The sequence below is a fragment of the Cercospora kikuchii genome (genome assembly GCF_019650295.1).
Source record: "Cercospora kikuchii DNA, contig_00005, whole genome shotgun sequence".
NCBI classification, from domain to species: Eukaryota; Fungi; Ascomycota; class Dothideomycetes; order Mycosphaerellales; family Mycosphaerellaceae; genus Cercospora; species Cercospora kikuchii.
Window position 1 is genome coordinate 1,987,513 of NW_025408586.1, and position 13,873 is coordinate 2,001,385.

Here is a 13,873-nt window from a genome sequence, read left to right on the forward strand (position 1 = left end):
TCAGTGCTGAAGCTCAAGGATGCAGCGGGAAAACGGTGGGCTTGGCGGCAGGTGCGGGGCCCTTAGACCCTACAAGTGTGGCTGAGTCAGCCACTCGCCTTTGGCTCTTTTCGCGTTCACGTGCAGGGCAAGGCAAGGGTGAATTTGAATATGTCACAATGTTTGCCGCCACCAGGTGAATGAGGCGGCGGAACCAAGTATAGATGGCAAGAAGAACAGCTGTATAGTGCTTCGCAAGAATGTAAGCATATCCTTCTGACACAAACTATTCGAGAAACTGCGAAATGTAAATACAGGAACATCTACACTTTTCGAGCATAGGTACGAACAGAGAAGAAGTACTCCAGTCTCTCGGCAGAGCACGTAGCTCTGACAAGTGCCCGCTTCGCTTTCTGTATATCATGCTTCCTCTATGCTCGCCCGCGGTCCATCGCGAACCAACATCTTGACCTATGCCATACAGCATCCCGCACACACTCTTGGCACTGCCGGTGATAGCCTTGTACGACTATTCCATTTGCATCCCTGCCCTACTTCCGCCGAACTTCAATCTCACCACTAAGCTTTTGCGTGGCTTGTCCTTCTTGCCTGGCTTACTGAACTTCATGTCAGAACCACTCGCTGTCTCCTCGATGTTGTGTTTCGGTTGCGCAAGTGATACGGGGTTGTCTTCCATCTTGTCTCGATTCGCCTTGGCACTGGCAGACGGCGTCTGCGAAGATTGCTTCTCTGCAACAAACGTGGGCTGCAGTATGTCTGCCGGTAGCTGGCGATCCATTCCGTGAATGCTCGATGGTACGCTCTTTTGAAGGGAATCATGCACAGACATTGCCAGCTGCGGACCGCTGGGATTATATGTCGACGATGGCAGAGATCTGTCGCCGCCGAAAGGCTTGTTGTTGATTCCAGTGCGGTACTGGCCTTTCATGGAAGGTTGCATTGGAGCTCTCGACGAAGTGAAGATTCTTGGAGTCGCATGTTCGAGTGCTGGGAGAGGTGCGTTGTGTGGAGGGTCCAACGTGATCGGTATACCGTCCATCGTCATGAGCTGGCCGTTGAAATGCTTCCTCACGTAAAGCTCGCGTCTCTGCTGGTATCTCAGGCGGCGGACGGTTGCGTCGAGGGGGCGGACGCGGCTCTGAACACCACTGTTGGCCGCTTCCTTAGCAGTGTCTAGCCGCAGCAGCCGTTCATTGACCCGCTTATTCTGATGCTTCGTGAGTACTGCTCCGCCGTACCACGTGGATTGGCCAACTCCGGTCCGATAGCAGGTTGGACAGAAGTATTGCTTTATTTTCGGCGGATCAGCAGGTTGGAGACCAACGCACGAGTAGTGGAACCAGTCAGCGCAGCCATTGCACTGAATCATGAACAGAGACTCCGGGCCTTTGCACAGACAATATGTCGTCGACTGTGTTCTAGTTCTGCGTGTCGCGATCGACTTCAACTGTTGCTGAACGGCGCCGCCAGTTTTCGAGGAGACGCTTGCAGGCTCGAGCTCGTCGCCGTCTTCGCGATACACCATCTTGACAGACGTGCCACTGATTGACAGTGGGAGGACGAAGGACGAGTGTGCGACGAGGGGTATGGCCGTGACTGAGGAAGCGCTGGGCGCGCAGAAGTCTGTTGAGTCCGCTGCAGAGCAACGAGCAAGTGAAGCAAACGTCGCCACATGACGGGAGACCGAACGCCGCGACTTCAATCATTGCTGTCCATTCCAGCATTTTTAGTCAGCACCACGAAGTGACCTACAGATGCGAGTGAGGTGCGGTGGTCATCTGGGAGCATGATCAGCCGGCAATGCTAAAGTGTTCATCTACAATTATCGAGGACGTAGCCAGCAAAGTGCTCCTCATCGCTCCATGCGAGCGGCGCCCGCTCATGAAGTAGTCTCGCATCATCTCGTACCGCAGTGCGAGCGGTATCGACAGTTCCCTCGTCCTGACCCGTGAAATTGGCATTTCTTCTCCATTTCGCACATCTGATGGCGAGGCTCCACGCCTCAGCGTGGCCATCAGCAGTGGCTCCGGATCCATCGACTTTTATGGCCCTTTCCGCTGAACACGAAAGCCATACTGTATCAGACGGCGTATTCAGGCAAAAAAGTGTCACAACTTTAGACGTGGTCAGGAGGCAGATGAGGTGCACGGAACGCGGACAATCGCCGCAGGAGAGAAGATGGCAGCTCCGAACAGCCCGCTTGGCAGCGTGCCCCAGCTGCAAGGCATGTCCTCGATCAATGCGTGCGTGGAGCTAATTCCCCGTGCAACATATTCTCAACTCTCTGTACATACTGGAATCCTCGAGACGCAACGACGACCCCGCCGCGCACACTCGCAGTCCTCCTCGAGCGGTCGAAACGAGATTGTCCCTCCGTCCGAGCCCCACGCAGCGCGCGATCGCAACCCGCTGCGAGCCACCTGTCACCGACTCTGATGGAAATCGGAAGATGAGATACACCTGGCCCACACCCGCACCTGTCTACCTAATGAGACAGTCTTCATGAGTTGGAACCTTCTTGAGCGGTTCATCCAGTCCGAGCACTTCAACAGAGACCCTTCGCTCACCGTTTCATACCTTGCGTGAGGACTCGATCGATGCGTCCGTTCAGGGACACACGCGCTGACCGGGACGCAGTCGCTACGCCGAGCACGTTGGTATTCACTATGTTCTCTGTTCGAAGCTGCGAGGCTTCAGCTACGAGGAGATTGAGTTCTTTCTCCCACAGCTATGCCACCTGGTCATCTCGATCGACAATGAATCAATGGCGCTGGAGGAGTTCCTCGTAGATCTGTGCGAGGAGTCTGTCAATGGCGCGTTGCTGGTAGGTGAAAGATGCGGACTATACCAGGGTATGGCGCTGACCCGGTCTCGAGACATTCTGGCTGTTCCAGACGTATTTGCACGACTTATCCAGCCAACCCTCTTCCCACGCTTTCCAGACCTGTCGCCGCATGTACAACAAAGTGCAAAGCATCGTATTTGGAGGGGGCGAGCCTCTGCGAAGAGCACGTATAAAGGAAAATGTACTGCCAGTCACTGTTCTTTCGAGTCTGGTTCTGGCGGGAGTTGGACTACCTCTTCTGCCACAACACGCTGGACCGCTTGCGATCGCGCAAGCGAGGAGACCTCGGCCGATCGAGGAAGGCGCAAGCGAACTATCACCGGCTACGCCTACATTAAGTAGAAGCGCGACAGTTGGCGCAAGCACCGTGAGACGCAGCAGACCTGGAACGGGCGACGGGAAAGAGCCGCCGAGACGAAAGTCGCGAAGGCCACAAGATATACAGGTCAATGGGAACATGCCTTCATCTTCGACGCCCAACACTCCAGCGCTGCCCCAGGAGCCACGATCGAATAGTACGCGGCACGTGTCCGCAGGAAATCCTGCACGACATTCACTCGCCCTCGGCATGAACGCTGAGGGCCTGGTCAGCAGTGCTTCGTTGCCAGATAAGAAGCAAGATCGCCGGAAAGTAAGTGTCGGCATGAGTCTCCCGGCGTCTCCTGGTGTCCCAAGGCGATTAGGAGAGATCACCCGGCGGCACTCACAGAATTTGCGCCCCTCAACGCCATCTACAATGTCGAGAAGCCAGAAAGTCCGAATGCTGCGGCAGAACTATTTCCGAAACCAGAGCCAATTTCTCACTGCTCTGGAAGGCATTTCGAATCGTCTGGTATCAGTCCCAAAGCCTGCCCGATTGAGCGCCTTGCGTGCTGAGCTAGGTCTAATCGCTCAGGACCTTCCGACAGAGGTTGATATACCTTTCTTGTGCCCAGCAACCCTGCTGGGAGGATCGGCGAGTCGAAGCAAGCATCACCGCATCGTGCGTCTCAACCCTGCAGAAGCAACCAGCCTCAATAGCGCTGAGAAGGTACCATACCTGCTGATGCTAGAAGTGATTCGAGAGGACTTCGATTTCGACCCCGAAAGTCAGCAGAATCAGGAGCTCTTATCCAAGATTCTGTCGGACCGAGGCAAGCAGAAGCGCAGACTCTTCGATACAACTGATGCTGCGCGGCAAGCAGCGATCACATCGCCACAAGACGAGGTCAAAGTTGACAGCGTGCTGGAGCCTACAAGTGGTGACCTGTCAAGTACGGCCCTCCTTCAAGACTTGGACGATACACCAAGGTCTGGCACGAACAGTCCTCGTCCTCGCGGGATACAAGGAGGCTCAAGAGAGCCTCCGCGTCTGTCGAGTGGCGTCAGCACCATTTCAACAGCGGCGAGCGTTGCGACGCCCCGGAACTCCGAAGGGTTGACAACTGCAAGGCCCAATAGCTCCGACCGTGCATCTCCATTCCGACCACAAAATGCAACCCAGGCTGACGTTTCTGCCCTCGCTGATCACATGCGAACAGCATCGCAAATGCTTGCACAACTTGACTTGAGCGCGGCGAAGCGACCCAAAGCGGAAGTTGCAGCCATCCGAGCCAAGATCATCGCGAGCATGCAATCGCTCGAGGAGCAAAGCTTTCTCGCGGAGGATCAAGGACCAAGCTTCGACACCATCATGGCTAAGGCGGGCACCGCGAAGGCCGAAGCAGAAGATCTCGCTGCATCCTTGGAAGATCAAACTGACGCTGATCTGGTAAACACTGGCAAAGGAGCTGCCCGCATGGAAAACGACGCCATGACTGGTGGTATCCAGCGCAAAGGCGACAGAGACGACCCGAGCGCAGCAATGTTCGGAGAAGCCTGGGAACAGAAGAAAGAGCGCATTCGTCGATCATCACCATATGGCTGGGTCAAGCAGTGGGATCTCGTCTCCGTGATTGTGAAGACCGGCGCAGATCTACGGCAAGAAGCGTTCGCATGCCAGCTGATTGCTGTCTGCGACAGAATCTTCGCCGAGCACAATGTGGACGTGTGGGTGAAGAACATGCGCATTCTGGTCACCGGTGAAAGTTCGGGCCTGATTGAGACCATCACTAATGCAGTCTCGTTGCATTCCATCAAGCGATCTCTCACGATCGCAGGTATCGCCGCTGGCACGAACCCTAAAAAGCGAATTGCAACACTGCAAGACCATTACAGCAAGACTTTTGGTTCTCCCGACTCACCCGCGTATGTCAAAGCGCTCGACTGCTTCACCCGTAGTTTGGCGGCATACAGCATTATAAGCTACATCTTGCAGCTGAAGGATCGACACAACGGCAACATTCTCATCGATTCCGAAGGCCACGTTGTACATATCGATTTTGGGTTCATGCTGTCGAATTCCCCGGGCAACATGGGCTTCGAGGCCGCTCCGTTCAAGCTGACTCTCGAGTATGTGGAAGTGCTTGGCGGGCCGGACAGCGAGGCATTCAGCCGCTTCAAAGAGCTCATGAAAGACGCTTTCCAGGCATTGCGACGAGAGGCGGAACGACTCATCACCTTGGTCGAGCTCATGGGCCGCGAAAGCAAGATGGCTTGCTACGGAGGAGGTCTGGTGAACGTCGTGAGTGCACTACGTGCGAGATTTGCGCTTGAGAAGAGCAAAGAGGAGGCTAGAGATTTGGTGGAAGAACTCGTGAACAAAAGTATCGGGAGCTACTACACGAGATTATATGATACTTTCCAGTACAGGACGCAAGGCATTTACTGAATGGGCAAGAGCGATAGAGGTCTCGCGGTGATTGAGCACCAATGCGCAGCAGAATTTATGGAGCGGCAGCAGCATGCATCAAGTAGGAGTTTTAGGCGGGGAGAATATTTGGAGCATTTGGGAAGTGGAGGGGAGAGAGAATGCACTCAAGTTATATCGAGAAGCATGCGAGTTACATTTCACACTCTTCTGGCACTTCTCTTTGTCAAGAGTCTCCTTCACAGCTTGTGGTCCCTGGCGAGAGGTGGGCATCTGAACCGCTTTTGTGCCCCTCCACCTCCCAATGATCGACGTCACTCCAAACCACTTTCTTGCTGCATCGTGGCTGATTAAAGCAACACATAGAACGATCGGAGCTCGACCTTTTCCACACCATAAATTCCCTGAACCCAACAACAGAATGGTCAAAATCTTCGTAACAGGCGCAACAGGTACCATCCCCTTTGAACATCCCCCAATCCTACAAAGTGCAGGAAAGGCATAACTAACCTCACATCGCGCCGAAACCAGGCTACATCGGAGGCGACGCCCTCTACGCAATCGCAACTGCTCATCCCGAATACGAAATCACAGCTCTCGTTCGCAACAGCGACAAAGGCGCAAAAGTCGCCTCCCAATATGCCAGCGTCAAGCTCGTATACGGAGATCTCGATAGCGTGGAATTAATCGAACAAGAAGCTAAAGCTGCGGATATAGTTTGTCGTGAGTCGTTCATTTCCTTTCTGTGTTCTCTGGCAGCTCAAATTGGCGTCGAGCTCCCGCCAGATGACTGAGACTGACTTGTTGAAGACTTCGCAAACGCAGACCATGCCCCTTCAGCCGAAGCCATCATCAAAGGCCTCTCAAGCCATGGCACTCCTTCTCCAGGTTTCTACATCCATACCTCCGGCACAGGCCTTCTGATGTGGGAGGACATGCGAGAAGGAAAGAGCAATAATTCCATTTTCGGCTCTCAATTCCGCGAGAAAATCTACGACGATCTCGAAACCGTCTCCGATGTCACGTCTCTGCCAGATGATGCGCCTCATCGCAAAATCGATAAGATCGTGCTGGAAGCGGGAAAGAATCTAGCAGATCGTGTGAAAACTGCTATTGTCTCTCCGCCATGTATTTATGGACCAGGTAGAGGACCGGATAATCAGCGATCTCATCAAGTCCCGGAATTGATTCGGACTTCATTGGAGGGAGGGTATGTTCCTAAGGTGAATGAAGGGAAGACATACTGGGGACATATTCACGTACACGATCTTTCAGCCTTGTATCTGAAGCTTGTAGAAGAAGCTGCCGCCGGTGGATCGACGAAGGAATGGCCGGGTAAGCCTGCAGTGTGGGGCGCAGAGGGCTATTATTTCTGCGAGAATGGAGAGCATGTGTGGGGTGAAATCTCGCAATTGGTTGCAGATGAGATGAAGAAGCAGAAACTGATCGACAGTGCTGAGGTGAGGTCTATTACAGCTGAGGATGCGGCGGAGAGGACGCCCGCTGGGCATTTGCTGTGGGGTGCTAATTCGAGGTCGAGAGCCAAGCGTGGGAAAGAGCTCCTGAGTTGGAAGCCTGAAGGCGTGACTTTGAAGGATGACATCCCAAGGGCTGTGGAAGATGAGGCGAGGAGACGAGGCGTCCGGCCTGGACATGCCACGGTCGCTGCTGGAGAGCGTTAAGGGTTCTGTCAACAAGCCCGTGAGACAACCCAGCTCCGTATGGTACAAACTCACCTATGCTGGCTGTTGCTTGTTACAGATCCCGCTTCAGATAGCTGCAAAATCGACTCACTCATTTTAAGTGCAGACCACACAGTCTGCTGAAAAGCTATGCATGACTTTGCATAGCTCCGGAGGAGTGGTGTCTTTGATGCGTGTGTGGACACGCGTTGCTCACCTGCTGTACATCTTCACAAGCGTTTCCCTTCGTTCCGCGAAGGTGTGCGTGCAGCCGCAGGGGCTTGCATCTCGCGCATACAATAGCGCTAGCGCTTTCGCCGCCACATGTTCCGAGGTAGTGGACATCACGTTGTGAGCAGCAAGGAGTTCCACCACCCTCAATACCACAGCATCTCACTCAGCGCGTGCTGGACGATCTGAGTCCAATCACAGATTTGACATCGGACCCGCCGAAAGGGACAAGATTGCGCGTGGCACCACGTTGTTTGCTGCGTGGTAGGCCTGACTTGGTGCTTCAGAGCAGAACCCTTGCGTGCGAGGAAGTATGCGGTAACAATGCTCCCCGGGCAGTTTGCACCGCACTGCGAAGCATAATGGTTGCATCGGCGAGCCAGTGTGCCGGGTGCGGTAGGTGCAGCGAAGAACTGGAACTGGGACCTGCAGGCAGCGCTAGAAGGTCAGAAGGTCGGCTGTGGCTGGAGTGCGCCTGCCAGCCGTCCTGAGGGTGGCTGCACTTGGGGTGCGGCTGTTTCGCGATGCCTCCGGTCGTAGAAGGTATGTTGGTGCAGTGTCAGCAAGGCTCGAGCGCTGAAGGTCGTTTCGAACGAGCAAGTGGGCTGGTCAACGTGTTGCATGTCGTGTTTCGAAAGCCGTGGTGGCACTAGCAGCTGCAGGCAGTTCTGGCTTTTGGAGTTCGGTGCGACGAGGACAAGCTGTAATGATCACATCTGTGGCACCGACATGATAACCGAGAGGCGTTCCTTGCAGAAGCTGCCCAGCTGGATGTTGCGCGATGGCGGGATGGGCGCGAAAGGTGCAAGGTGTCCGGAGAATTCGCTACACGCCTGCGGTCTCAGTGGGATCAGGATGAAGCAGCGCGGTGCGGCTCCGTCGTCAGACAGCATCCATGCGCAGTGGTCCAGCAGGGAGCATTGTCGGGATGTGTGCTTCCTGTTGATGTCGCTGCGTCGTGCAAGTGCAGCAGCAGCTCGGACGAACCATGCCGCTGGCTCCACCACGGATTCGGCGGCGGGGCGACTGTACAGGTCGGAGAGGAGTCAGTTCGAGGGCGAGGCACGTCGAGCGGTGTGCCCAGCGGTGCGTCGAGCGAGATTGCTGCTGGCGGGCCTGAGGCGTGCCATGGGCGCAGGCGCTGATGAGAGAGGCGGCCGAGGAGCGCAGTTCGGTCCGTGAAGGACACGGCGTCGGCCGGCTCGCTGGAGCTTGAGCCACGACCGGCGCGTGTGAGGTGCAAGCAAGCTCAAGGTTGGCAACGGTCGCTTTAGGTTTCTGGTACCTGAACTTCACCTGCACGAAACACGCCATCCTGGAGCTTCGGCGGTGCGCGAGAAAGTATGCGCAGACGGTTTGTTGCAATCATGAGGGCGCGCTCCGCTCGGTGGATCGCGCGGCCGAGGCATTCGCAGAGGGCAGGACAGAACTGCATTGAGGCTGAAGGTCGGCAAGCACGACGCCAGCGCTGATGGAGAAATGGGCGCGGGTAGATGAAACACCTTCTCTTCCTCTCTCGCACACCACCGCGCTGAGTCGCATGCAGCCCTGTCACTGTCACCCGCCCGGCTGCGACTGCGCGTGGCCTGGTTTCGCTGCCCCCATGCGCGCCCCAGCGACGACTGCTGCTCTTATGTGCCCGCCCTGCCTCCGCCCACCGCCCGCGCCCAGCGGCCAGCCCGACTCCCACCTGCCAGAAACAGCAGCACCACCAACGCACAATTAATCACTGGCCCGGCAAGCGAAGCGCCTGAAGGACGCCTGAAGGACCGGCGCACGGCAACACAGGCCTGCTCCGCCAAGGTCAGCTGCAGACGAGTGTGCTTCCCAGAAAACGAGCGTGTTGCGTCGGCTTGCATGCCCCCCAAGGCCCACATATCCTACTGAGACACCGATACCCTTCAAGCCACCTCCAGTCGCCCTCTGCGCACCTCCTCCGCCCCAGGCCCATCCTCCTGCCTCTGCGACTGCCGTCGCCGTCAACGCCTCGCTCGCGCGGGGCAATTCCATCATGGCCTCCAAGATGAAACGAAAGTTTTCCTTTGACATTCCCAGATTGGTACGTGCCATGGCCTCGGGCTGATCGCGAGATCGCTGCCCGCGTCTTGAACGTATCAACCATCGCTGACCACGCCGCACGTGAAGAAGATCGGCCACCTTGGCAACATCGGCCACAATGCATCCCATCGTACAGACCGAAACGAACTCAGAGACTGGAAGGACCATTATGCCTCCCCGCCCGAGTCGCGCCCACCGACGCCGAAAAGTGTGCGACCACCAATGCCTAACGACATCGAGGCCGAATTGCGAGCCGCCTGCACTTACATTATAACACATCCAAAGCCCTCGCATGAAGTGTGGGGAGGAGAAGCAGCAAAGCCCGCGTTGGACTATGCTGCAATCAAGGCTGGACCTGTCGCAGAGGCAGTGCATCCAGCGAGGACGAGTAGCATGCGTCACAGACACGAACGTTCGCAAGAGCCACCGCACTCATCGAGATACGCCTATAAACCCAATGTAGCAACTGAGGATTTGTTCACTGGCGAGAGTCACGGCGGCAAACATGTCCAGAGGAATGCGAGATCGCGCGCAGACATGTTGATGGCCGGTGATGCTGTCAAGACTATACCATCACGTATACGACCGCGTGTCGAGCCATCGGAAATGTCGCATCCTCCAACTAGCAACACGGAAAGGTCCAAGCCATTGCAGAGATCAGATTCAGTCGGCACTTCAGGCTCCACACCCCACACCGATTCCACGGATTATCCCTGGTCGGCTTCTACAGGCCTGACATCCGCTGTCAATACGCCTGCCCGTTCCAAGCGCACTTCTGGACAGGCAATCCCACCGACATCGGAAAGTGGCAGTGCACCTCAGGCGGACTTTTCCAATGGCGACTGGCTGCGCGCTGAGTTGGAAAAGCACAAAAAGGTCATGGAGGAAAGGGAACGCGCGAAGACAGTCGATCCCTCGACACAGAGTGACAACACGTCGACAACGCAGACACCTGTTCTGCCGGCTCCCTACTCACATGTCCCTGCACGGAAACCAGTTCCCGCACGGTCTGCAAGCAGACCGGGAGATCAAAGCCAAACGCGACCTGGAAGTAAAGACCAGCATGATGGAGAACGGGGACGACCATTTGCCGTTCGCACCGATTCCCGTCAGCCTCAACCTGATACCGACACTAACACCCGAGGACGAATGCCTGTCCGCTCAAACAGTCGTTTAGGCAGGGCATCACGAGCTGCTAGCCGGGCGGCAAGCCGGGCTGCCACCGATGTCAAAGGCGTGACTCAGGATCTCTTTGCCCATGTTCGCCGCCACGAGTCTAATAGAGCGACAGCGGACCCTATTGAAAGACCACCGAGTAGAGCACGCGAGATCGCACATGGCATGAAGGAATACTTCAGACCAGGCACGGCTTCAGGGTTTCGTAGTGGCAGGCCGAGCGGCGAATACACGCGTGGCCATGTACGCAACCAGTCTATCGGCTCGATGCAAACCTCGACATCAGAAACAAGGACCTCGTCCGATAGAGCAGCAGACTGGAAGAAGTGGCATCCGCCGACCAAGGCATTCACAAACGTGACGCAAGCAGATTCCAGCCGGCCACCGAGTGGAACTCCAGCGAAAACTCAGGTGGACCTGAACCGAGAACTTCCCCCTCTCCCTGGCCTGGACTCCTGGAAGGATGAAGAACCAGCCACTGTGCAACAAGGCACCAAAGCAGAGCCGTCCTCACATTTAGAGCTCCCATCATCGCCCTCCTTCGTTGGTGGTCTGACTCCAGCCTATCATGGACTCAGAAGAGTCTTGTCTCGCGCTTCGCTGAAAAGCCCAGCTTCGCCTGTCTTCCCACACAGGGATGACCAAGTTTCATCTCCTTCCTCCCAGTCGAGGAAGACTCATGGTGAATCAGACGGTCCACGGCCAAGTACGAGAGCCACGTATGGCAATTCCGCCACGAGCTCTCCAATGGTCGAGCAATTTTCGCAGCTCTCGATCACCCAAAGCACTGATCGAATGTCAGCTCATTCTTCCGGGCAGGACAGCACACGTGAGCATACTGCGCGAGCCGATGTGCCTCGTAGTGACTCGCCTCAATCGAAGCACGAATCAGAGCAGGGTCAGCGCGCCAGGAAACCTCACATAACAGATTATCGTCGTGCAGCAGGCCCTCCGTTGAGCGGGAGCTCGAGGGCATGGGGTCGCACTGGTCAGCGTCCTGCAGGTACCACGGCTAGCATATCAACCGGACACTCTCGTCAAAATAGCGACAGGTCGCACGCACCAAGTGCCCGCAGCGCAGACCAAAGTCGACAGGACAGTACGACTGAATTCGGACACGAGAAGAAGAAGCACTGGTGGCAGGCCAAGGAGAGGGAGAAAGGCCAGGCGAACTGGATGGATCATGTACCACACTTTGGGTCCAGGAGAGGGACAGGCCTTGATAGTGTGACTGGAGCGCACTCGGCACGATCTTAGAAAGAGTGTGCGCGAAGGCGTTTCAGTACGATGGATTCACGATTCCACTACGGCGCGAGGGTGTGTTGATGTGTTTGGGACGGAGCAGCAACTTGAAAGGGGATCGATTGCCACAGACTGAGTCGTGGCCTAATTGCATGAGACACGACATCTTTGATGGAAAGGCAATCCAGAGCGAGGCCTTGAAAAACTTTCATTGGGTAGCTGGCATTGGCTGTTGGCCAGGGGGCCGGCGTTTTGTGAGCTCGTGGAGAAGAGCACGGGGATTGTGCTTTTTCAGAGATACCACTACAATCGCTCGAGGGCAGGGAAAATCTTCTTTAGTCTCTTGTATTACGATCAACTCAGGGTTCAAATGCTCGCGCATTTGGTGGAAATCGCATCGTTCTTCACTTGCTTCATTGCGGCGGTCACTTCCAATACATCGACTAACTTAGGCACTCAGTTGCATCTTTCTTGCCTCCGGGTCTTTCGAATTTGTCCACTGCAGGCAACAGCGACTCCACCTCAGTCTTCCCCTCAGGCGTGCCTGGCTCGACCCACGCGATCGCCTTCCACTTGCACACGAGACCAACTACTTGCAATGACCACCACGAGACACTATCGACCGCAATGACAACATCACACGCAACATCAATCAAATGACCGACTCATCCCAGGCAACACTTCCGCGAACGAGCTCTCAAACGGCGCTGATAACACCACCCACCCACCGATCTGCGCGGGCCTCCAATGCCCACATCAACAAGGATCAATTGTGCCAACAGACCCGGCCCACAAGCCCACAAGCCACGCCAACGACATCGAAGCCAGTACCCTGACCCAACCCGTTTCATCGGTCTGTGATCAGAATGTGTCAGGTCCGCACAATCAGCTACACCTGCTCCCACTTTTGCAATTTCCGCCTCTCAAAATGCCATGCCCACTACCTTACCCCTAGCTCGTCCACCAAGAACAAAAAATCTCCTCGCGAGGAACGAAAGGCTTCTTGTTCTGGCAGTGCGGCTGTCACGATCTACTCTCATCAAGAATGTGGACCGTGCAGTAAGGCAAGGGTGACAAAGACTCTCGACGAGAAAGTTGCGGCGCTGGTCTTGATGGCTTCTTGTCGTTCTGGCAAGCAGGAGTATGGCTGTGATGGGGCGGAAGATGAGAGTGAGGCTGTGGATACGAATGCGGAGGAACTGGTGAGACTTCAAGAAGAACGGAGCGACAGATTGTACGTCCTCGATAGGCAGTTTCCGGATGGGAGGTACAAGAAGAATGCCGTGAAGCCTGAGAAGGGTTTTGTGGTGTTTTCTTCCTCTCCTCCTGATCCTTCTTGGCCTGTTGCTTCCGGCAGTCCAGCTCTTCCGCAGAAACAATATCGACAGCCCTCAAGTAAACTGAGAACAGAGATCCTCCCAGAAGACATCGCTCTCCAATTCATCCCGGACGAAACAAACTCCTCCCACGACGACGTTTGGGGTTGGGCAGATTCTTCTTCGGGGAACTGGCCAAGTCTAGCAGACGAAATCGCAGAAAATGAGGCCGCCAGAGAAGCAGCTAGTATCACTGTCTCTTGGGGCCCTTGGGCTGGACAAAGGAGTCCAGAAGAGGAAACGTTTTACCATTCGTGGTCGGCGGACGAAGCGGTCAAGGAAACCAAGAACAAAATTGAAACCAAAGAGGCTGCTATCGCCACCCAGGATGATTCCGACTTCCGAGTCGAAGACCGTACCAATCGATCGTCCACTTTTGATTCGAATCCGGAAAAGAGAGACGTAGATAGGATCGATGAAAAAGTTGAGCAGGATTCTGGTAAAGATTGGGACGAGAAAAGCTTTGGAGTATTGGATACTCTGCTTGTGGTGCATTGAATGAGGCATGATCGTTGATACCCCAGGCCCCAGTATT

The 13,873-nt window shown here is 55.5% G+C and overlaps 5 protein-coding genes across 5 annotated transcripts; 4 read left to right on the forward strand and 1 right to left on the reverse strand.

The window, feature by feature from the left end:
- Positions 1-508: 508 nt before the first annotated feature.
- CKM354_000854600 (uncharacterized protein) lies at positions 509-1,525 on the reverse strand (the record flags this gene model as incomplete). Its single annotated transcript, XM_044803926.1, has 1 exon — positions 509-1,525. The coding sequence occupies one exon, from the start codon at positions 1,523-1,525 to the stop codon at positions 509-511; it is 1,017 nt and encodes a 338-aa protein (XP_044659861.1).
- Positions 1,526-2,502: 977 nt separating this feature from the next.
- CKM354_000854700 (1-phosphatidylinositol 4-kinase) lies at positions 2,503-5,594 on the forward strand (the record flags this gene model as incomplete). Its single annotated transcript, XM_044803927.1, has 3 exons — positions 2,503-2,582; positions 2,638-2,824; positions 2,877-5,594. 3 exons carry the CDS (start codon positions 2,503-2,505, stop codon positions 5,592-5,594), a joined length of 2,985 nt encoding a protein of 994 aa, XP_044659862.1.
- A 400-nt stretch (positions 5,595-5,994) lies between these two features.
- CKM354_000854800 (uncharacterized protein) lies at positions 5,995-7,255 on the forward strand (the record flags this gene model as incomplete). The annotated part of the gene is made up of 3 exons (XM_044803928.1): positions 5,995-6,025; positions 6,105-6,296; positions 6,384-7,255. The coding sequence occupies 3 exons, from the start codon at positions 5,995-5,997 to the stop codon at positions 7,253-7,255; spliced, it is 1,095 nt and encodes a 364-aa protein (XP_044659863.1).
- A 2,242-nt stretch (positions 7,256-9,497) lies between these two features.
- Positions 9,498-11,977, forward strand: CKM354_000854900 (uncharacterized protein; the record flags this gene model as incomplete). Its single annotated transcript, XM_044803929.1, has 2 exons — positions 9,498-9,545; positions 9,635-11,977. The coding sequence occupies 2 exons, from the start codon at positions 9,498-9,500 to the stop codon at positions 11,975-11,977; spliced, it is 2,391 nt and encodes a 796-aa protein (XP_044659864.1).
- Positions 11,978-12,828: 851 nt separating this feature from the next.
- On the forward strand, positions 12,829-13,836 carry CKM354_000855000 (uncharacterized protein; the record flags this gene model as incomplete). Its single annotated transcript, XM_044803930.1, has 1 exon — positions 12,829-13,836. The coding sequence occupies one exon, from the start codon at positions 12,829-12,831 to the stop codon at positions 13,834-13,836; it is 1,008 nt and encodes a 335-aa protein (XP_044659865.1).
- Between the last annotated feature and the right edge of the window lie 37 nt (positions 13,837-13,873).